The 25170-nt window shown below is 37.8% G+C and overlaps 2 protein-coding genes across 5 annotated transcripts in view; one reads left to right on the top strand and one right to left on the bottom strand.

Moving 5' to 3' along the window:
- Window positions 1-25170, bottom strand: part of UBAC2 (UBA domain containing 2) — a 162665-nt gene that overhangs the window by 59694 nt on the left and 77801 nt on the right. The gene's annotated exons all lie outside the window — the stretch shown is intronic.
- On the top strand, window positions 8994-23865 carry GPR183 (G protein-coupled receptor 183). Its single transcript, XM_007066232.4, has 2 exons — window positions 8994-9242; window positions 20536-23865. Exon 2 carries the CDS (start codon window positions 20540-20542, stop codon window positions 21644-21646), a length of 1107 nt encoding a protein of 368 aa, XP_007066294.1. The 5' UTR covers window positions 8994-9242; window positions 20536-20539; the 3' UTR covers window positions 21647-23865.

The following is a 25170-nucleotide window of genomic DNA, read 5'->3' as shown; positions in this document are numbered from 1 at the left end:
GGGACACTATTTACCACTCTACATTCTGAAAACTGACTATTTATTCCTACCATTTGATTCCAGTCTTTCAACCTGCTACTGGTCAATGAGAGGACCTTCCGTCTTATCCCATGATTACTTACTTTGCTTAAGAGCTTTTGGTGAGCGTCCTTGTCAAAAGACGTCGAAAGTCCAAGTACACCATGTCCATTAGATCACACTTGTCCACATATTTGTTGACCCCCTCAAAGAATTCTAATAGATTGGTAAGGCATGAGTTCCCTTACAAAAGCTGTGTTGACTCTTCCACAACAAATTGTGTTCATCTATGTGTCTGATAATTCTGTTCTTTACCAGAGTTTCAACCAATTTGCCTAGTACTAAAATTAAGCTTACCGGCCTGTAATTGCCAGGATCACCTCTGGAGCCTTTTTTAAAAATTGTCATCTCATTTGCTATCCTCCAGTCATCTGGTACAGAGACTGATTTAAGTGATAGGTTACATACCACAGTCAGAAGTTCTCCAATTTCATATTTGAGTTCCTTCAGAACTCTTGGGTGAATACCATCTGCTCCTGGTGACGTATTACTATTCAATTTATCAGTTTGTTCCAAAACTTCCTCTTCTGACACCTCAATCTGGGACAGTTCCTTAAATTTGTCACCTAAACAGAATGACTCAGGTGTGGGAATCTCCCTCACATCCTCTGCAGTGAAGACTGATGCAAAGAGTTCATTTAGCTTCTTTGCAATAGCCTCATCTTCCTTTCCTTTAGAAACTTAATTGTTCAGGGGCCCCACTGATTGTTTGGCAAGCTCCCTGTTTCTGATCTACTTAAAAAAATTTGCTGTTAGTTTTTGAGTCTTTTGCTCATTGCTCTTCAAATTCTTTTCTGGCTTGCCTAATTATATTTTACGTTTGACTTGCCAGAGTTTATGCTCTTTTCTATTTTTCTTAGTAGAATCTGACTTCCAATTTTTAAAGCATGCCTTTGTGCCTCTAACCACCTCTTTTACTCTGTTAGTTATGGTGGCATTTTTTTGGTCTCCTATGCTTTTTTAATTTGGGGTATACATTTAATTTAAGCCACTAATATAGTGTTTTTAAAAAGTTTCCATGCAGCTTGCAGGCATTTCACTCTTGCGACTGTTCCTTTTAATTTCCATTTAACTAGCCTCATTTTTCTGCAGTTCCCCTTTCTGAAATTAAATGCTGCTATGGTATTTTTCCCCCAACAAGGATGTTAAATTTAATCATATTATGGTAACTATTACAAAGCAGTTCAGCTACATTCACCTCTTGGACTAGATCCTGTGTTCTATTTAGGATTAAATAAAGAATTGCCTTTCCCCTTGTGGGTTCCAGGATTAATGGTGTCTAGAAACTTTATCTCTGCATCCTGTTTTAAGGGGACATGTACCCAGTCAATACGTGGATAGTTGAAATCCCTTTTATTAATTATTATTATTATTATTGAGTTTTTTATTTTTAAAGCCTCTCTAATCTCCCTGAGCATTTTGCAATCACTGTCACCATCCTGGTCAGTTGGTCGGTCATATATCCTTACTGCTATATTCTTATTATGAGAACATGGAATTGCTATCCATAGAGATTCTATGGTACAGTTCGATTTATTTAAGATTTTTATTATATTTGACTCTGTTTTCTTTCACATATTATGCCATTCCCCCACAAGCACAACTTACTTTGACATTCCTATACATTTTGTACCCAACTGATTGTCATCATTACACCAAGCTTCTGTGATGCCTATTATATCAATATCCTCATTTAATACCAGGCACTGAAGTTCACCCATTTTAGTATTTAGACTTCTAGCATTTGTAAGCAAACATTTATAAAATGTGTCACTTTTTAATTGACTGCTTTCATGTGGTGTAATTGAATGGGATTCTTTTTCATTTGACTATTTTTCTTCAGTTCCTACCTGTACTTTATCAACTTCTATCCTCTCCTCTTTACTAGGATATAGAGAATCCCTGTTAATAGATCCTCCCCTATAGGAGTGTCTGTCCAAACCCAGTGCTCCTCTGTACCTGTCAGCTTTTTCCAAAAAAAAACAAAAAAAAAAAACCCAAAAGCCCACATACCTTTCCATTTGCCAACTTTTTCTTTAAATTTCACATCTTATTATCTAAGGAATCCATAATCACAGCAAGGTAATGGAGTATACATGCATACATCCATCATAAAATTGCATGCAAAAGTAGTATTATCAGAACAGTGATCATATATAACATCCAAATGTTCCCTGACCTGTGAAATTATAATTCCCTGTATTTTGAACAAATATCTTCACAGTTTGCCAAAACTGTAGTGTACTTTTCAGGTTTTATTCCTTCTGTACTAAATAATGACTCAAAACACACATACGCTTTACAATTAAGACTACACTTAAGAAGGGAAATTACAGAAAGGAATTTCCCATGACCACTACTGCATTTTAACGCAGATAATAAAACATTAAAAGTTTCCTTAAAGGTTAATATCCACTGCAAATTGCAACAAAGAAACAGAAAATGTCATCTCAAGATCAGGCCAGTGACACATCTAATCCAATATCCTGTGTCTGACCATGGCCAGATTCCAGATAACTGAGAGGATGATGCAAGAAACATGAAAACAGACAATCAATTATTGGTGACAGCAATCAATCAGCAACTAGTTTATGCCCTGAAAGATTTGGGGTGATGCCCCTTAAAATCATAATTAACGTAACTACAGATGAGATGCTCTCCTTGTCCGCATGTCTCTTTATTTTTTTAATATTACTAAAATGTTGGTCTGAATATCTTGAGGCACTGAGTTCCACAGGCTGATTATCCATTGTGTAAAAAATATTTCCTCTTACCAGTTTTAAATTTGCTTCTTTCCAATCTCATTTGCCATGCTCATGTTTTTATACTAGAGCTTCTGATTTACTTTCTTAACACCATCATTATGTTCTGTACTATTATCATGCCCAGTTTTATTCATTTCTAACTCCATTCTGTAACACTAGTTCTATGTCAGATTAATTCCACTGAAATTCAGTGGAGTTTCCTCAACCTAATCCAGCGCAACAGAGAGCAGAATCAACCCTCCCGCACTCGACTGTTCAATTCCTTTTAACAGACACAATAGCTAATATCAATCTATTAGAAGATCTACAGCAAACTCGGTTGGTTTTTTTTAAACTTTTGCCCCAACAGCAAAAGTAGTTGCACACAATACCATAACTGACTAGTCATTTTACCTCAATATTTCTTCACTCTAGCTGCAATCGGCATTTAGCAAACAACTATTGCATGGTCTGTTTTTTTGCTTAAGTAATACATGTTTACATAAAATAGAGAGGATGATCTTCACAGCAATGTGAGATTGAAAAGGCTTATTCACTCATCTCATTAACAATGATGGACTGGTTCCTACATTTTTGACTGCCTTGGCCAGTTCCATTTCAAATGTTCAAAACACATTTGTTACAGAATTTCACTGGGAGACGACTCCCTGTTGTTGGAACTTCTGATATTTACTCAAACTTTATTTTATTTAGTTTATAAAATTTCAATACATACCTCCTACTTACACCCATTTGGACTTTACATGGGTTCTGAATAATTTCAGTTTCTCAGAGGAGCAAAATCGTGACATTGTGAACAGCTCACTACAGATACAGACCAATACAGAAATAGTTTAAACTCACTCTGAATCAGGGGTATCAAACTCATTTTGTGCAAAGGGACATGTTCTGCACTTTTAATTATGTTATATGGCTGGGGCATACATTTAGGACTATACACTCCCATTGATCTACAACTGTTCTTCCAAAGATGTCAATGGGAGTTGAGCACATGAATCAAAGGTTGAATATGGTATTTATAGCTGACTAAGGCCTAGATCCTGAAATTTATAACACATAAGTAGATGCCTGTGTCCACTTCAATCCTTACAGGCATAACAATCTACCCACATCTTGTAAATTACAGGACTGAATCTAAAACTTTGAATTAATGTAATTTTTCAATAAGGTATTATCCCAGTCAATATCACTCAGTGGGAAAACATGCTCTCCTTTAGGGCCACTGCTGTTTTTGGCCTTTCCTTCTCCTCCTTCACCATCTTCATTTTCTTTCCCTCCTCTCTCTTTGTTTCTCTTCTTTCTTCCCTCTACATTTCCTTTTCTGCAGTAATTCCTAAACCCCCTCCCAAGTGGATTCACTCTCAGCCCTTTCCCCATTCTATCCACAAAATGATCAGCTATAAAATTTATGCTGACCTTTCAGGTGTAATCATTAGGATTTAGAGTTTAGGGGGAGGGTGGGAGAGTGGTTGTGACAATTTCTCAGAGCCAAAATTTCAGACTATCTACAAACTGAGTTTATGTTCTGTTCAGATTTGGAACATTACCTTTGCAGCCATGAGGGTTAGAAACTTACATTTTCAAAAAAGTGAAAGCTTAGGATATGAATATGAACAGAATAAACTTCGAACATGCCTCATGGATAACATATCCAGCTCACAGACCTACAATGCTGTACATTTACACGGTCATCACAATGCTGTACATTTACACGGTCATCACTTAGACAAGTACATTCAATGTTCTACATTTGTAACCCAATGCTCTACATTTACACGGTCATCATTTAGACAAATACATTCAATTTTGATACCCTCACTGCAAAACAAACATAGCAAAGGTTTAGAGAAAAGCAATATGCTATACATGTTATGTTATTTGTGTTATATTTTTTAAAAAATGGAAAGGAGGGTTTTCATAGCCTAAAAGTTTAAAGTGACTCAACCTATTTTGTATGGAACACAGGGAAACAAAACCACGGATATTCTGTAATGCAGAGGTTTATAAACTATGGGCTGATATAGAAAAGATCAGTCAGGCACTCCTACTTATCCTTTTCTTCAAGAGAAAAAGACAATACTCAAAATTTAAAAAAAAATTAAACAGTTGAAAATTAAATACTTTTAAAATTAGCAAACGTCAGTGCAAAGTTTGGGAAGAGAGAGATCTGGTTTTACAACCAATAAAGTAAAGATTAGGGAGCTGATCATGCAGAGGTACTTCTGCAAAAATCTCCACTATAGTTAATGGAAGTTTCGTGGGAGTAAAGTTTGCAGAAATAACTCTTAAGTGATTTCACTTGGAATAACCCATTATACTACTGCTATTACTAACTACTACACATTTTTCTTTAGTACGTACTGTCTACAGAGTGCCATGCAGAAACATAAGCTAAAACATTCATGCCAATTAAATTTATTTGGGCTTGAGAGCAAGAGCCCTGAGAAAACTGCAGTTAATGCAAAACGCAACACTACACCTCCTAAGTAACACAAGTTACCAAGAGCAAATCACCTCAATGCTCCGCTGTCTGCTGGCTACCCACAGAGCACAAGGTTAAGCTTAAGGGGTCAGTCCTTACTCTGAAAATGCTAAATAGAATCCAGAAAACCTAAAGACTAGCTCACCCACTGGGATCCTCAGGCTAATGGAACCGTTCCCAGAAGAGTGAAGCTCACCTATACACAAGATAGGAATCACTTGGAACTGGCCCCTGACTATATAACTCTTCCTCAAAGGAGAGGACCTGATCTTGGGAGGAAGGATTGCCTTAAAGTTATGGCCCTAGACTAGGACTCAGGAGACCTAGGTTCTATTCCTGTCTCTGCCACAAACTCCCTGTGTGACCTTGGGCAAATCACTTCATAGCTCTGTGCCTCAGTTCTTTCTGCAAAAGGGTGATAATGATACTTGCCTACCTCACAGAGGCACTGTGAGGATAAATTCACTAATACCTGTGAGGTGCTCAAATATTAAAATAATGAGGCCTTTATAAGTCAGTAGATAGACAGAAGTACCAAAACTGCTCAAAATACAAAGTATATTTCTTAGACCTTGCATTCCCGAAGAACACAAACACACTAGCTTACATGCAACCCTCCTACATACAAAACCACCCAAACAAGCAACCTACAATGATGATTTGGGAATTGTCTGTACAGCTTACGAATTCTGTCTGAGCTCTCTGTATGCGTCTTTATCAGACTGCAAACTGGGAGCTGGCTGCCTTCTCCATTGTCTCTATACCTCCAGGTTGGACAGAAATTCCAAGCGGTAGTGGTACAGGGCTGTCAATACAGAAGTTCATTAAATTGGGACCATCTTCGGAATGTTCTAGAGTGGTGAGGAAGATGAGACAGGGAACATGTGTAGGGTTTATTTTTGTATAGATCTGTGTTTTTTCCAGTGCTATTAAAGAGCAATGGTGGTTTGTGTGCTATATATTACAACCATCACCTGCCACACTGGATCCAGCGGTTGAATTTCCTCACAGCAGCTTAGTGAGTGGACATTCACTTTCTTGTTTCAATGTCCTAACTCTGGAACTGGCAGTCAGATACTCCAGTGACAGGAGTGGCATAATAACAGAAACCAAGTAGTGAAGAACTCCAGCACTGTCCCTCCACTCCAACAATTACCATACTGTCACATCATGCTATCCGGGGGGACCCTGGATAAGCTTTCTGTGCGGCCCAAGAAAGTGCATTCTTGTAATCTAATTTATCAAAGATATGCATGATGATATCAGATCAGGTGTGAGAAAGGGCTGGTGACATTTTCAGTGGCAAAAGCAACCTTGAAAAGGACGACAGTTAATATTCCAATTCTTTTTACATTATTATTTATCATGCACTGGGACCCACTGTGCTAAGAAGCTGTACAAACACAGGACAAAAAGACAGTCAGCCCTTGCTCAAGTATCACACCCATATTTATACATTTCTGGTGGCACACTAAGTATTTTTACTGCTGGGCACAGATAGAGTGGCGGTATTGCTCTGTCTAGTCACGTGTAATTTGTGTAATTTAAACATTAGTTTCTCTCTCAATTCCTCATAGAAATGAATTCTATTCTATGGTAAAGCATGTAAAGATGCAGCTTAACTCCTCCATCCCTGCCCTTCCCCCACCCCCACAAATTAAAAAAAGATACATTACTCCAAAGCTCTTCTGAATCTGGTGCTGGAACAGAAATACACCACAAGGGCCTTAACTAATGAGGTGCTGAAAGGCCTAACCAACTACTCAGCTCCATGGATCTGAGGGGGCTCAGCATCACTGAGAAGGCATTCAGTATCTTAAAGGATCAGACCTTTTAGTAATCTACTTCCTAACTATGCCTACTCACTCAGATTTTAAAAACAGGTCACTAAACCAGACCACTAAACACAGCCCAGTTTTTGCAGAACTGATCAGTAGGAGTTTCTGGGGGAAATCCCAGGTAATTCTAGATCCGTCGTAAAAGCAAGTGACAGGATTTTCCATCTGTCATTGATCTCAATAACTTTGTTAGCAAGTAGACGATTTAACTATTTGGAAAAAAAACAAAACAAAACTGTTTACCCAGAAACAAAGCTGACAATAGCTTACCTTAAAAGTCTGAAACACCTTTCCTTTCATGCCTCCTAATGTGTACCAATAAAGCCAATTTTTTGGGATCAGTTTTAATTTTTTACAATTATTTAATTATTTGTGGCACTTTTCACATGTGTATCTTATACCTGTGTTATTTATTATTTGCAAACTTAATGAGAAGGCACAGTCCCTAGAATGACTAGAATGTTTACTCTACTACAGTGGTTATCAAACTGCAGGTCGTAACCCAGTACTGGGTCGCAGAATGTAAGGCACTGGGTCGCGGTGGCTCTGGTCAGCACCGCCGACCGGGCCATCAAAAGTCCCATCGACGGTGCTACCTGGCTAAGGCAGGTTAGTCCCTACCTGTTCCGATGCCACGCTGCGCCCCGGAAGCAGCCAGCAGCAAGTCCGGCTCCTAGACAAGGGAGCCACAGGGCTCCACACGCTGCCCCTACCCCGAGCACCAGCTCCTGGCCAGTGGGAGCTGGGGAGGGAGGGGGGGAGTTCCTGCAGGCGAGAGCCACCTAGGAGCCGGACCTGCTGCTGGCCACTTCTGGGGTGCAGCGCGGTCCACGGTGCCAAGACAGGCAGAAAGCCTGCCTTAGCACCCCCGCTGTGCCGCTGACCGGGAGCCATCCGAGATAAGCCCAAGCCTATGCCCCAATCTTCTGCCCCAGCCCTGAGCCCCCCAAAACCCAGAGCCCCTTCCTGCACCACAAACCTCTCATCCCTGGCCCCACCACAGAGCCTGCACCCCCAGCCCAGATCCCTGACCCCCTTCTGCACCCCGGCCCCAGCCCAGAGCCCCCTTCCACATCCTGAACCCCTCATTCCTGGCCCCACTCCACAGCCCTCAACCCCACGCCCTAACCCTCTGCCCCAGTCCTGAGCTCCTCCCACACCCCAAACCCCTCATCCCCAGCTCCTTTGGGTCGCAGGCATCAACAACTTTCTTCAACTGGGTCACCAGAAAAAAAGTTTGAAAACCACTGCTCTACTACATGCGGTGTTGTAGCCGTGTCGGTCCCAGGATATTAGAGAGACAAGGTGGGTGAGTAATATCTTTTACTGGACCAACTTCTGTTGATGAGAGAAGTTTTCAAGATACTCCTTAAGAAGAGCTCTGTGTAGCTCAAAAGCTTGTTTTTCACCAACAGAAGTTGGCCCAATAAAGGTTATTTCCTCACGCACCTTGTCTACTCTACTATAGACAGTTTCAAAGAATATCTTTGTAAAATCTGCTATGATATCGAAGCACTGATACTATGAACATGTACCACTGAGAGTACTATTTTTATATAGTACCTATCACCATGTCATTTAGTTGAATAATTTTCAAAACATTTTAAAATAAGCACTGATTCTTAAGTACAGAGCTCTTTGCCACACACAAATTTAAGATGCATTCATTCTTTTGAAAGTAACATGAAAAGTTTTTCTTTCTGGAATTTTTAGTTGGTTAAAGATTCAACTAAGCAAAAATCTTGGTAAAGTCCCTTCTATGGAAGTTAGTGATACATAACTTCTAGGGGCTTTTTGTTTCTAGTTACTCTTTTCTGAATAGATTAATTTAAAAAGAAGCAGAAAGACACCTCAAATAGATAGGTTTTTTTCACTTCCCTTAAAAACTCAGGTAGCGAATCAACCTCAGAGTACAGAAAAAATAATTCAAGCACAAGGGGGAGGAAAATATCACCACTCCATAAAAGGACAGTCCCACGTAATCACTCTTAAAAACAATAAGCAAAGAGGAAATGTTCATAGTTAAACTACACTGCCATATACAATTGCTGCACAGAGGATCTAAAAAGCCACTGATATGTAAGTACTGAAAAATAATTTGCTGTTTTAATTGAAAAACAACAAACAGTTCCAGGAAGTTAATGTATTCTTGTGTTGTACTGAATTTTTTCATGTGGCTGAATGGATATATTCTTTCTGGGTGGGAGAGAGAAATGTCAACAGGAGAAATTCTATGTCACTAAGACAGTGTATTCAAGTTACAATAGAGAGACTATCTGTTATTATTTTTAATCCAGGTGCTAATTCATCTTTGGGTCCAGCGATAAACAGGTTGAATTAAAATGTTTTATTTAGAATATAGCCTTTTGAAAAACAAATGCAAAAGTTGACTGCAGCATTAGGACTGACAGTTTTTGCAAAATAATGTAATTTAAACCATACCAATGTAGAGAGTAATGTGGAAGAAAATATTTTTCAGTAATTATTTCAATGTGTCAAACAAAGACTTCATATTTCTAAGTCAATCTCTCTCTCTCTCTCTCTCTCTCTGCATAAGTCACTCAATGAACCTGTAAGATACTTTAATAGTTTGAGAGTTTCTGAAACCACACTTGTACTGCGGCAGCAGATAGCTTGTAGTATCACAAATATTTCCATGCTATGAAACAGTCTTTAGGCTATTCTCAGCTCAATGCTTCTCAATCACAACTCTACTCATACGTAAAAACAATATAGCAATGATAATTTGCCAGGGTGCATGTAAGAATTTCTCCATCTTTTGACATAATATTGTCTTTCAAAGCTTTTTCTGTATAATTACTCCTTTTTCCAAAATGCAATTGCTTAAACTTTTTGCCCCAAAATATCTTCATATGCTGAAGTTAATGCAATGTTACCGGCTATTGGATTTTTAAAAATATCCCCTACTTAAATAGACTGATAACTTTTTATACTGCAGTGGAACATAAAAAAATAAAGCTTTTCAAATTAAGCAACTCTTAATTCTCATTTAACTTTTCAAACAAAATAAAGACAACCCACAAATCTTTGAGCACATGGACAGCAAAAAGATCAGAAAAGGTGAGCTTTGGTAGCTATATGGATCATTAACCCAACAGTTCATATTCCTAGCACTTGAATCAGCTTCCTTTGAATAGAGAGACTGTAAGCTTCTCGATAATTGTTCTTTAACAGCCAGTCACTACAGTTATGTAGCTTTTAATAAATAAAACAGATTAAACAGAGACTGCACCAGGACAGATTACACATCAATAATGTATTTATTATAAGGGAAGTGCTTTCAGTGCTAAAGCACAAGTTGCCATTTGAAATGTTACTTGATTTTAGGAGTGTTATTTTAAATGGTTCAGAGTTTTTTCCACTGCTACATTGTTTGGTTCTTTCCTTATTCAGTTTAAAAATTTTAAGTAAATGAAAGGAGTTTAGTTGTCTCAACATCAGCTTGGTCTATGCACTAAATCATGCTAACAACTATAGATGTTACACCAGAGGACTCTCACATTTTTCATAACCCACAAAGACCACATGCAGAGAGAAATTCATTAAGTGGACACCTCCTCTCCCATTCAGCCAGACCACACACACTATCCTCCCCTTGTTCACAATCACAGAGCATCACTATGAAAACTACAGCACTTGTTTACATGCAAAAGTAATATTACAGAAGTATTTAATATATTTTCAAAGCTGTCTTAATCCAATACAATCAATGAAAACAAGGAGTGCCAGCACCATGTAACCAGCTAGCTCTCTGTGGACCAGCAAATGATCCACCAGTTTGGGAACCTCTGTTACACTATGCAACAGATAAGTTCCTTTCCTATACCTTTAATGCCCACTGTCCCCACTACTACAGGCATCTTTCCTGCAACAACAAAATGGGATGTGTGTATGAGAAACCACTTGGGCTTGTGCTCTCTCTCCCTTACACACACATACACACACACACACACATGCTCTCTCTCCCCTCTCCTGACAATGCCAGGACGTTTCAGACTTATTCAAATCTTTTATGCACTAGTGGTTTAAAAAGAATACTTGTGGCACCTTAGAGACTAACAAATTTATTTGAGCATAAGTTTTCGTGAGCTACAGCTCACGGCTGCTACTCTGAAACCAGTGGTTTAAAAGTTACCTTTGGAAGCTGAAATGAAATTTGTTTCCTTTCCAACATGTTTTTTGCCCATCACTCATTTATCACTCTAGAGTGGCAAATGAATGCTGGGCAGACAAATCTTAAATATTTATTTTAGAGAACAAAAAAAAATAAGCTAATATTTGGATTTTATTTCAAAATATAAAAGTGGAATGGTACATGACCAATAACTAGGCAGTAGACATTAGACGTCCTACTGCACCTTCATTAGCTTGTTGAACAAGCAGTACTTCTGTTCTTCCCCTTTTGTTTACAGAAATTTAATTGAAGTTTCTATTACTTTAGAATGCAAAAGACTACTGTCATAAAACATTATCCAATGTACAGTTAAAATCTCCCCAGGAAATAAATATAAATTTCCTACAGAAACACCGTGGCTATGGACCTGTTTACCATGCCCAGGCAGCAACTTAGGCATCCACTCCTCAGTCATAGAGTTCAGATTTCACTGGATCTAGACATACCACTGTATTCTGGGCACAGCTCAACAGCCCTGAGAAATCTGAAATCAATACGATACATTAAAAACACTACATAAGAAGGCTGAGGTGTTGGAAAGAGGCAGAATGGTCTAGGGCAAGCTTTCCTGCAGCCCCTCAATCTGTTTTGAAACCTCACACATTTTCAAAGCTGCTGATGCACACCAATCTCTCTCCTAAAATGTTCTCTTGCACTCATTTAGCATGCAATTTTCTAACATTCATAACTTCGTTAAAACTAATATATTTTGATTAGCAAAAATGGCTGATCAAAAAAAGATGTCCGAGGCTAAAATGGGGTGTGAGCGAGTCCCTCTGCCTAGGTCGGGGAAGGAAGGAAGAAAAGAAATCCATCATGTTGACAAAGGTTAAATAAATATACTCAAACCTTTCATATTATTTCTTCTCTGTCTTCAATATAGTGCTAAGACTGCCCCCAGATCCCAAAACTTTTCTCTCAACTTTTCTTGTAGGTCACCCTTGCAAGAAGCAGGCAAATTAGGAAATTTCATAAGAATAAGAGCAATACACTAATTAAAACAAAAAACAAACAAAAATCCCACATCACTACAGTGTCTAATTTTGCTCCATCCTGAAAAAGGTCTCCCGACAAATCTCAAACCACAGATCATTGGAGTCAAGCCAGCAGAGAATTTCGTGGCTGGACTCTCTCCCTTCCTCACACCCTCCTTCTATTCTCTTTTTAACCAATTATAAAATAAATTATTATTATTCCTTGCCTTTTTGTTAAAGAAATATCACGTGAGCCATATTAAAGTAAATAAACCAGTCTTATATATAGAGTAAATAACAATTGCCTTTCCACTCTTACAGCGTTTGTTCTCCTCCAAACAATAAAAATTATAAAGACAAAACGATGCACAGATCACTTCAATTGATGGATAATGTTTTATATGTGGTTGTAGCCATTTATACATGCCATACCCTGGTGAGAAGATAGATAATAGATTCTTTTCATTCATCCATATTATAGCAAAAGGAGAGAACAAAAAGAAAAGGTCACAAAAACTTATGATCAAATAAATTTGTTAGTGCTACTACTCTAGAACAAAAAGAAAAATTCAGTCAGCTAGGCCAGTATGGGGAAGAAATAGTGGCATCTCTTGTATACAGTACAAATGTATACAATCTAAGACCCCAATCCTGCAAATACTTATGCATATATTTAATGTTATGCACATGAACAGTTCCACTGAATTTAATGGGACTACATGCATGTGTATAGTTAATCATTTGCATAAGTGCTTGCAGGATCAGGGATTTTGAATTAAAAACTTCTCAAGGCAGAAGTCATGGCTTTTTTTTTTTTTTTAATATATGGAAATAGCACAATGGGGACCTTATCCTGGCCAGGACCTCTGGGTGCTACAACAGAAATATAGAACAAAATATTATATTATCATTCAGTAACAACCGTCTAATTCAATGAAAGAGTGCTAATATTTAAAAAGGGCAAACAGGATGACCTGGGTCATAGGCTGGTGAGTTTGACATCAATCATGGGCAAAATAATGGAAAAGCTGATATGAGACTCAATTAATAATGAATTGAAGGATATTAATATAATTAATGCCAGTCAACATGGTTTTATGGAAAATAGTGTTTGTCAAATAAACTGGATTTCAGTCTGGGATGAATGAAGGTAACTGCACAGATATCATTTACTTAAGCCATGTCTATATTACAGGTGCTACAGCAGCATAGCTATGGCGTTGTAATGTAGATGCTTCCTACAGTGAAAGGAGGGATTTTTCCATCGCTGTATGTAATTCTTGCACTCTACCACTGACCTAACGCTGGTTATGCTGGGGGTTAGATCTGCTCACACCCCAGAGTGATGTAGCTTTGTCAATCTAAATTTTAAGTGCAGAGCAGGCCGTATACTTATGGAAGGCATCTTAGTACAGCATGGCATTCTAATTAAAATATTCACACTGTACAACATCAATAAAGTGCTCATTAAATAGATTAAAAACTGGCTGACAGATCTCAAAATGCAGCTTTTTAATATCATCAAATGGCGGGTTTTCTAATGAGTTTCTACAGGGATCAGTTCTAGGTCTGATGCTAGTGAACATTTTTACCAATGATCTGGAAATAAATGCAAAATCACTGCTGATGAAATTTACAGATGACACTCATACAGAGCGATGTGGATAATTTGGTAAACTGGACCCAATCAAACAAAATGCATTTTAATACAGACAAATGTAAGTTTATATACCTAGGAACAAGGAATGCAGGCCATGCCTACAGAATAGGGGGCTGTATCCTGGAAAGCACTGATTCTGAAAAGGATTTAGAGCTAATAGTGGACAAGCAACTCAACATGATCTCCCAGTGTGATATTGTGGCAAAAACGGTTAATGCAATCCTTAATGGATAAACAAGGGAATAAGTAGGGAGGTGATTTTATACTGTGTCCAAGTCTGATGTCCCTATTTTTAAAACGATATTGAAAAATTGGAGGGGGTGCAGAAAAGAGCCAAAAATGATTTGAGGGCTGCCTTAACAGTCACAGACTTAAAAAGCTCAATCTGTTTACTTTATCAAAGAGAAGACTGAAAGTGACTTGATTATGGTGCATAAATATCTTCATGGGGAGAAAGTAAGGTACTAAGGGCTCTTTAATCTAGGGGAGACCAATGGATGGAAGTTAAATCCAGACCAATGGCTGGAAGTTAAATCCAGACAAATTTAAATTAGAAATAAGGCACATATTTTTAAAGAGCAAGGGAGATTAATCACTGGAACAAAATACTAAACAAAGTTGTTGATTCTCCATCTCCTGAAATCTTCAAACCAAGATTGGATGCTTTTTGGAAGATATGCTTTAGTCAAACACAAGTTATTGTGATCAATACAAAGGTAACTCGTGTAATTCTATGGCCTGTGTTATACATTATTAAATGTTCCTTTCTGGCCTTAAAATCTATTAATCTATGAATCAATGCAATCAAATTATTTGCAGCCCACAATGCACCCGCATATACCCATTCTCATGCAATGTCTCATTCAGACAAAACTAAAAATCAAAACAACCATATCACTAACTTTCTTCACTACACTAGAAAAAGAATGACTTCCAGTAGCATGAAATATCCATTCTGTATTCTAGGAATTGTGACAGTGTGTTCTAAAGTGCTAACTTAATAGTTATGTTTTTCAAACTTCTACATTAAATTAACTTGACGAGAAAAGCATGATAAAAAATTGAGAATTGACAATTCATGCAGGTGTAACACTAACAAACAATTAAAGTTCTATTCACATTTATCAGCCTAATATGCAGAGCAAGGAAGCAAACCATTGATATGCCAAGGGCATCAAAGTGTTTGCTGAAATTCTCTGATACCGTTTTCTTGATACATCTTTCTAAGGTACAACACAGTTTGTAAAACCACAGTTCATGTCTATTATTTTCCTAAAAAATTAACCAGACGGAAGGACTATTTCAACATAGGTGACAAGAGGGGGGTCATTTGGTTTAACAATATAATTAAATAAAATCATTCCAGTAGCAGTTTTTGGAGATTGCTTAAAGACATATCGTGATTCATGACAGACAAAGTCACTGGGGTAAATCACCAATTCAGTGCACAATGCTGAATTGAACCAATGGCTCAGTGGGAGCACAATGCAATCATACCAAGGTGTGGGAGTAGGGTGACCAGATGTCCCAATTTTATAGGGACAGTCCCGATATTTGGGGCTTTTTCTTATATAGGCTCCTATTACCCCCCATACTCTGTCCCAATTTTTCATACTTGCTATCTGGGCAGCCTATGTGGGAGTCAAGTCGCTGCTTAATTAGGCTGAGGCTTGGAACACTGAAGAAGTGATCTGCTCCACTTTTAGTCAGGCAAGAACACGTAAAACACTACTGCCCTTTTCTACCACCTAGTGGATTGTGATAGAGGTTTGAGAGAAGGAGTCATGTACTCTAGTCACATAATGAGCTATGCAATAATGATTACTGCCAAGAAACAAACACAGGGCAGCCTGGATATCAAGGAACAGGGAAAGACCACTCTTGGACTAATTAATAATACTCTAGACACCTTCCTCTAGGAAGTCAGTTTCCCCTTAATGGTTGCCAGTCCAGTGTTACCAAGAAAAGGCAAGACCAATCCAGCCAAGATTCTCTCTCTGTACATCTGTGTTTTTATACCAGGCACATCAGCCTGATATCTGAGCAATAACAGACTACTAACAGCTTCAGTTCAGCATAAGAATGCAAGTAATATTACACTGTAACATAGCAGCAGAAGTCACATTTATATTTCAATTTTTATTTTAATAAAGGCTACAGATACAATTTATGAAAGTCTATTCTTGCTTAGAAAAAACAGGTTTCAGAGTAACAGCCGTGTTAGTCTGTATTTGCAAAAAGAAAAGGAGTACTTGTGGCACCTTAGAGACTAACCAATTTATTTGAGCATAAGCTTTCGTGAGCTACAGCTCACTTCATCGGATGCATACTGTGGAAAATACAGAAGATGTTTTTATACACACAAACCATGAAAAAATGGGTGTTTATCACTACAAAAGGTTTTCTCTCCCCCACCCCACTCTCCTGCTGGTAATAGCTTATCTAAAGTGATCACTCTCCTTACAATGTGTGTGATAATCAAGGTGGGCCATTTCCAGCACAAATCCAGGGTTTAACAAGAACGTCTGAGGAACGGGGGGGGGGGGGGGTAGGAAAAAACAAGGGGAAATAGGTTACCTTGCATAATAACTTAGCCACTCCCAGTCTCTATTCAAGCCTAAGTTAATTGTATCCAATTTGCAAATGAATTCCAATTCCGCTGGAGTCTGGTTTTGAAGTTTTTCTGTTGTAATATCGCAACTTTCATGTCTGTAATCGCATGACCAGAGAGATTGAAGTGTTCTCCGACTGGTTTATGAATGTTATAATTCTTGACATCTGATTTGTCATCTATTTCCCCTTGTTTTTTCCTACCTCCCCCCCGTTCCTCAGACGTTCTTGTTAAATCCTGGATTTGTGCTGGAAATGGCCCACCTTGATTATCACACACATTGTAAGGAGAGTGATCACTTTAGATAAGCTATTACCAGCAGGAGAGTAGGGTGGGGGGGGGTGGGGGGGGAGAGAGAAAACCTTTTGTAGTGATAAACACCCATTTTTTCATGGTTTGTGTGTATAAAAACATCTTCTGTATTTTCCACAGTATGCATCCGATGAAGTGAGCTGTAGCTCATGAAAGCTTATGCTCAAATAAATTGGTTAGTCTCTAAGGTGCCACAAGTACTCCTTTTAGAAAAAACAGTATTTTTCACTAGGAAAAAACTATTTTTTCTATATTGCAGTTATATGTATCTGTATAGTATGTACTCTGTATATTAGAAATATTTATAGATTAGTTTTAGGCCAGACTGTTCATTTTTGATTATTACATCAAGAGTACAAATCCCACAATTCCTCAAGAATAAAAAGTAGGACACAATTATTCCGTGAATATGTTTTAGTTTGTTGCCATACTGCAATGTGCTTGATTATCACAAGTTAAGGATTTTATATATTCTTTTGGAATAGGTAACGTCTAGTCACTTGAGGGAGAGCTGGGTGGAAGAGGGGTACCATAGTGGGATGATGAAGGTGTGGCCAGAAAAGATCAAATACAAGAGATGGAAATAAGAAACACCAGTTTCCTGTATTTAAATGCTTTTAGAAGCACCCAGGAGATTAGATAGATTTCATCAAGAGAGGAGAGAAGAAGTAGGAAAGGAAATCAGAGCAATCCTCACGAAGATAAATGCATTATTAAATGACCACTCACACCATGCCAAAATGCTCTGGATGATCCATAACCAATTCAAATAAAATTAAAGTCAGAAATATAATTATACAGCAATTCTTAGCAAGTGCTTTTTCATAACCAACAACTAATGTAAGTTTGCTTTCATGAACACTAAATAATGGACATTACTTTACACCAGGTTTTCCTATTCAAAGTACTGAAGCTTACTTACACAAATTCAAATTAGGCTCTCCACTGAAAGCATGAAGAAGCTGTTACTTCAAGTTTATCACTTGAAAAAGCTCAGCAATCCCTAGGCTCAAACAGGGCAAACTAAACCCCAGAAAAGCTGTAGCCAAGTGTCTTAACCAAGATATTAAAATCCATTTCAGATTTTAATTCCAACCCAGAATTAAGCATTCTGATCTCTGATATCCGGCACATATTTTACGATGAATCTTCAAGAAACAGCTGCCACTGCTTACCAGTAATATTTATCAGTACCAGTTGTCTGACCATTCTTTCTCTCTCAGTCTTCTGTAATAGTACAACTACAGAGATGATATATTACCTGGAAGAGTCTCTCTCAAAGATGATCTAGCTTAATATAACTACCCTGACATTAGGCACTATATGGAGATGTTTATAGCTTAATTTAAGATCTGAAATATGTGATCCACACATCTACAGATTTATTTTTTATGGAGGACTGTATAAACTGCTGATAATCAAGCCAGGACTCAGTGACCAGGCTAATACTATGATCCAGTATGTACTATAAGTAAACTGAATTGTGACCAACTTGAAATAAATAGGACATTCTGATCAAAGAGTCAGAGTGAAGAATATCAATCTTTTAATTCTTCTGCATCTTACTGGAAGGAAACTGTACATTGTAAAATTAATAATCTGGAACATTTTAGAAATGTGTTCTGATATTTTCTATATAATGTATTTATTCAGACACAGAAGTCTGAAATTGTTTTTAAATGTTGTCTACTGAATAATACCTCAAAGGGGACACACAATACCTCCAAAGCACTTGCAACCCCTCCCAGCTTGGTATCATCCACAAACTTTGTAAGTGTACTCTCTATGCCATTATCTACATCACTAATGAACATATTGAACCGTACTGGACCCAGGACCAATCCCTGTGGGACCCCACTCGATATGCCCTTCCAGCTTGATGGTGAATCACTGATAACTACTCTCTGGGAACGGTTTCTCAGTCTTGAACATTCAGCCCCACGAGGTCACACTGGCTTCTCAACAAAAGAGCTGTCTCAGCTATTGGAAACCAGCCAGGACAGAGCTCGTGAAAGTTCAAACACCGCCAGCAACACTACCCCGCATAAATCAATTATATCCTGTGGCCAAGGCATTCGTAGGCCCCAACAGCCAGCCTTGAGTGGCTACAAAGAAAGTGCGAAGGAGACTGCAGTCTTGAAGACTAACTTTCAAACCCTTCTATTATTATTATTAATTACACTGAGAAAAGTGTGCTATGCACTTTCATGGAAATGGAGACAGGCACCATTCTTGAAGCACTTTTAAACTAAATTCAAGCATGACACATGGGGGTTACAGATGACAAAAAGGGGGAAAGGAGAGGAAAGAAATGAGTTATAATAATCAGATCACCTATGAGTAACGAGTAAGGCATGTTCACATAAAGGCGGCTTCATTAAATTAGAGGAGTTTTGTTTTTTAAATCTCACTAGCAGCCTCAAAAATGTAAACCAATCTTCTAGTGTTTACACAATGAAATCTGCTTTAAAAAAACTGAGCTAAAATGTTATGCATAATTTCACTAAGCAACAACTAAGGAGGAACATAGCAAAAGAACACACACATTTTAAGGGTAGTGGTACCAAGGAGGGAGAGGAATTATTTTGTGTGGTTCACTTAGGTGTAGTTAGGTGGAACAAGAAAACCTTAAGAAAATTTAGTCTGCATGGCAAGAGAAAATTCTTGTGGAACAGTTTCTCAGAGAGAAATGGTGGAAGCCCCATCACTTAGGGCATTTACAATTAGACTAAACAAAGCACTAGAAAAGCATCATAGTGCACATTCTGCAGTCACAAGGAGATGAACTGAATGATGTTATAGGTCTTTTCCATCTCTAATTTCTATGATTCTATTACATTAGCTTTTATATTTACAGGCCCCAAAAACCAAGAGTTGCAGACTTGGAGTCCCAAAGGCCTTCTAGATCAATCCTCTCTTCTCATATTTTTAATAATATATTTAAAGCTATTCTGAATTTGCTGTATTGCCATTTAGTCAACAAGTATGATATATTATACCTAGATTACATGTTTGTTCCAAGAACCACTGAAGAAGGTTTGGAAGGTTTCAGTTCAATTGTTATAGGCAATACTAACGTTGTAAAAGCCTGGTCTCTATAAATTAAGTTCTCGTTACATGTTAATATAAGTCACAAATTTCATATCACTGCCAGAACCTCTTAGCAAATTAAAAAGAAACAAAAAACAAATAAAAACTCCCTAAAATTCACAGAAACAACTTTTTAAAGGTTTCTGTAGTTACCTGACCTTTGGTGACTTCACATGATTATGTGTCATTTTACTTTTAAACAAAACTGAGGGCTGCTTTTTTCCCCCAGGCTTCTTTAAAAGTTCTCTCTCTAACCTCAAACATTTATTTTCTAGAAAATGATATTCTTCTAACCCAGGAATTCCCCAATTCATCCAAGTTTTGCTTTCTGCATGGTTTTGTTTTCTTTTATCAAAGCAAGAGAGCTGAACTTTTTTTAAACCACCTTAAAAAAAACGATTTCATCATAAGCAAGTTTCGTTTCAGGTTTTACAATGTTGGCCTGCTGCAAGATCAGTTGGCTGCTGCTAGGGGGAAGAAGTTGGTTTGTATTTATTACAGAATGTTCCCTTTTGTTTTGTTTTTTGTAGAGCTATGGCATTTCCTACGGAAACACCAGTTGTGAAAATGGGCACTGTCACGATACCTTTCACAACTCCTCAGACAAACAACTCCACCTGCGACCTGTATGAACATCAAAATACAGCAAGGATCTTACTGCCTGTGTTTTACAGCTTTATTTTAATTCTTGGTGTGCTTGGAAATGGACTTGCCCTCGTTGTCATTTTTAAAAACAGAAAAAAAATCAACTCTACTACCCTCTATTCCATAAATCTTGTCCTCTCAGACATTCTTTTTACTACTGCCTTGCCTACACGAATAGCATACTATGCACTAGGATTTCATTGGCCATTTGGAGAAACACTTTGCAGACTAACTGCTCTCATATTTTATATCAACACATATGCAGGTGTAAACTTTATGACTTGCTTGAGTATTGACAGGTTTTTTGCCGTAGTCCACCCTTTTCGATACAACAAAATCAGAAGAATTAAACATGCCAAGTATATTTGTATATTTGTCTGGTTTCTTGTATTTAGCCAAACACTTCCATTGCTCATACAGTCCATGTCAAATGAGGAGAGAGGAAGGACTACATGTATGGAATATCCAAACTTTGAAAAAATTCAACATCTACCGTGGATACTTCTTGCTGCCTGTTTAATAGGGTACATCATTCCCCTTGAAATTATACTATTTTGTTATTCTCAAATTAGTTGCAAACTTTTTCAAACTGCTAAGGAAAACCCATTAACTGAAAAATCAGGGATAAACAAAAAGGCCATCAACACAATCATTTTTGTAATTGTTGTGTTTGTCATCTGTTTTACTCCTTATCACATTGCAATTATCCAACACATGATCAAGAAGCTTCAATATAATCCTTTGTGCAACGAACAGCAAACGTTCCAGAAGTCCCTCCATTACACTGTGTTTCTGATGAATTTTAACTGCTGCATGGATCCTTTCATCTATTTCTTTGCATGTAAAGGATACAAGAGGAGGATAATGAAAATACTGAAACGTCAAGTTAGTATATCAGTTTCAAGTGCCGTCAGGTCAGCTCATGAAGAAAGCTCACGCGAGATGAGAGAAACACACATGACTATACTTTCAAAACCTTCAAATGGAAAGTTATAAACTGAAAATAAACATTCCAATAATGCAAGTTTACTGGGCCTTCAGTAAATACTGTTTATGCTTCCTGCGCAGCAAATTAAGTAAGATTGTTTCACAGTATTTTGGAAATCAAAGGCGATGTTGGACTAAAAAATAAATGGTCATGTGAAAGCAAGAAAACTCAAAATTAGCATTTTCCAAGCTGAATCACTTTGACCTGGCTTCATGAGTTTTCCAGGAGATTTCCACCATTCAGTATTGTCCTGCAACTTTCCATTCCTGGATTTTAGGAAAGCTTGATTCACACTATATACTAGTACTCTGAGAAAGGAATAAACTAAAAAAAGCTAATAGCTCAGAGTGACTAAAAACCAACACATCTGAAAAGGGATAAACATCTGACTGATCTCCAATTTAAGCACTCATTACTAATATGGTGTGTTATGTGCACTGGACTGACAGGGCAAGGGTAAAGACATAAAACAAAGGAAATAACTTTTGAAGGAAAATAAAGCTTATATTTTTCATGGATAATTATAAATGTGTAATTTAGAACCTTTTGGAGGCAGGGTTGGATTACAGTATTCAGAACATGAACATCTTATCTAAATTTATCGTGGATAACTTTGTGAGAATACAAGTGAAAAAGAGTTAAGACACTGTTAGTTTGTAAAATTTTGCATGTGTAAGTAAATCTAAAGAACAAAGAGAGCATTGTTTCCCACAACTATCCAAGGGTCTTCAAGGTTCCTGCTAAAGTCACAGGTTGCAATAACAAGATAAAAGATTCTAGAAATGGGAAGAAATGTTTATAGTTGAAATGTGTTAAATTTGTTCATTTTAATGGGAGGAGTGACCACCTCTTCTTGGACACTGTTTATGTGGAGGGTTACTATATGAGAACAGCAGAAGATGGAGCAAGCTTCACCATCATGGTTGCTGCTGCCCACACCATCTTCTGGGTTGCACCACAACACCATGCGGCTTTCATCGTTCTGAACCTGAAACATGCCTTGACAAGACCAAGCCATAATGGGAACAGATGACATCACTATCAGAGGTGCTAGAACAATTTTTCTAGTGGGGGTGCTGAGAGCCATTGAACCAAACTGTAAACCCTGTATATAATGGAAACCAGTTCAAGCCCGGGGGTGCTTCAGCACCCCTAGTTCCAGCACCTATGACCACTATCCTATACGCTCATCTCTGCTCTCACCTTCCCCACCCCAGAATTAGCTGACTCCTGAACAACAGCTAGGATGCCAGTCTTTGGTTCCTGCCATCATACCCTTCCTCATGTGTCATGTTCTTTCCCACCTTATTTCTCCTTTTTTTCTATTTCTCGTCTTCTGTCTAATAAAACTCTGCCTTAGCTGGGCAACACAACTTTGCAACACTGCTGTGAGCCTGTGAACAAGAAAGGCAAGCTAAAAACAATGCCTTGAACAGCCCAACGCTGGTAAAAGATTGCCAGATCTCAGAGTGGCAATAAGACCATGTGCTGTGTCTGTGTTTCCTCAGCAGTGAGGTTGCATTTGCAAGTCATCACCAGATAAAGAAGCTACATTTTCTATTTTTGCTATTCTTTATCTCCCCCTATATGTGAGTTCACCATGTTTTCCCTTAAAGGAAGCAGGACCATACTTGAACAGCACAGCAGCAGCAGCTCAGGATCAACTAAAGTAACTTTTTGCTCATTTCCCCACAAAAAAGTGCAGTTAATACCATCTAAAGACTATCAACCGGAGATTTCCAACCATAAAAGACACTATACAGCTGAAGGGAAATGGAACAAGGAAAACTGTTACAATGAAAGACTTCATTGTTTAAGTTGTAAATGCTTCCACTGTTTTTTCTTCTTTTCCTGTCTTTTTATTAAAAAGTTAAAAAGATGTTTAATGGTAGCTGTTAACATGGCAGTAAGTCAGCAATAACTTGTCACAAAATCACACTTAACTGTTTAATGTTGTAACAGAAAACATGGGTTTTAGTAACATCTTATTCCTGTTGGGTGTGTGACACCCCCTTACCACTACAGATTCCATACTATTAATGTCTATCTTTCTACTTATGGCATGCATTTGGTCTAGTTTTAGATTGGAAGACCCTCAGAGCAAGACATTTCTGTATATTTGCCTGTAAAACGTCATGAACACAAACAGTATGTCACCATATAAGCAATCATTTATGTATCTCTGTTTCTTTAACAAATAAAATCAAAGCACAAATTAGTATTAAAATATTAACTCCCTCTTTTCTCTATGTTCTCACATCTATCATTCTGTTATTTTTAAATCTAAATATATATATTAAAACTAAACAACTAACTTCATGTCAAAATGCTAGTTTTCCTTGAGTAAATAAGGACTGCAGCACTGGTCCAATTACATAATAGTTTATTTAAGAAAAGTCTTACATAATGTGCCCCTTAACTCTTTTTTCCTTATTTTAATACATTTTCTCAAATATTTAATGAGACACCATCTTTCCATAAAATAAAGACCTAGAGCTGAATTACATGGTCTGTTAAAATACCTACTTTAAACTTAATTTCCTGGTGGCATTTTACCGTGAGTAACAACTGTTTGTTTTAATGATTTCTCTCATAGTAATTTAATGCATTATGTAAAGAAGGGTATAATTAATTCTAATTTAGACTAGATTCAGATGAAAAGCAGCACACAATTTGTAGACCTTGAAATCAAACTGAAATATAATGTATTGGGAGAAAAATCTTTCAGTGTTCTCTGTCTATTTAGATTCTTCTCTAGCCCCCACCCACACATCTGAATATGCCCCCAAATGAACTAGAAATAAGAAAGAGCCCAAGAGGTGGATGAGAATTCTTCCTCCTCCCCCCCAAAGAGGTTGCAAGAGTATTTTTTAGTGTGTGCATGCAAGAGCTTCTCCTCTTCCTCTTTTCGTACGTGTTGCTGATGTTGTGGAAAGGCAAAGCTAAAGGAGTGAATTTCATACTCATTATAAAGGCAGTAAGGTCTGTGATCATCCTTACTTCCTCTGGTCTTAGTCTTGGACCAGATGCCAAAAAAGCTCTGTTTCCCCACTCTCACAAGAACAATTTGTTGGTCGTTTCTTCTTTTCTGAAGGGCATAACTCTGGAAGGAAGTTGTGTTTCCTTAGCAAGAGGCATCACTCTTTTAAGTGGTTTAGTTAAATGCCCGGAGGGCCTTAAAATCACATTTGTCATCTTTAAACGTACCTAATGTCCTATGGGGAGTCAATGGTGATGTGTTCTTAGCAGCTACTGCTGCTGAGGTGGGCTGTGCTGTGTTTTGGATCAGGTAGAGCTTTAACAGTAGTGTACTAATTCCTAAATACAGTGAGCTGTAGTAATCTAGTCTAGAAGCTACAAAGGCATGGATCACTTGCCAGGTCAGTAACAGAAAGCAAGGGGTGTAAGCCTTATTACCAGCCACAGATGGCAAACTTAACTCTGTGCATGTCCAGAAAGAATGAGGAGCCTAAGAGAATTCCCAGAGAACAAAACTATTTGGTAATCTGAGGGCAGACTCCTTCAAAAACAT

Source organism: Chelonia mydas, chromosome 1 (assembly GCF_015237465.2).
Source record: "Chelonia mydas isolate rCheMyd1 chromosome 1, rCheMyd1.pri.v2, whole genome shotgun sequence".
Lineage (NCBI taxonomy): Eukaryota > Metazoa > Chordata > Testudines > Cheloniidae > Chelonia > Chelonia mydas.
This window is presented reverse-complemented; position numbering and strand designations above follow the sequence as displayed.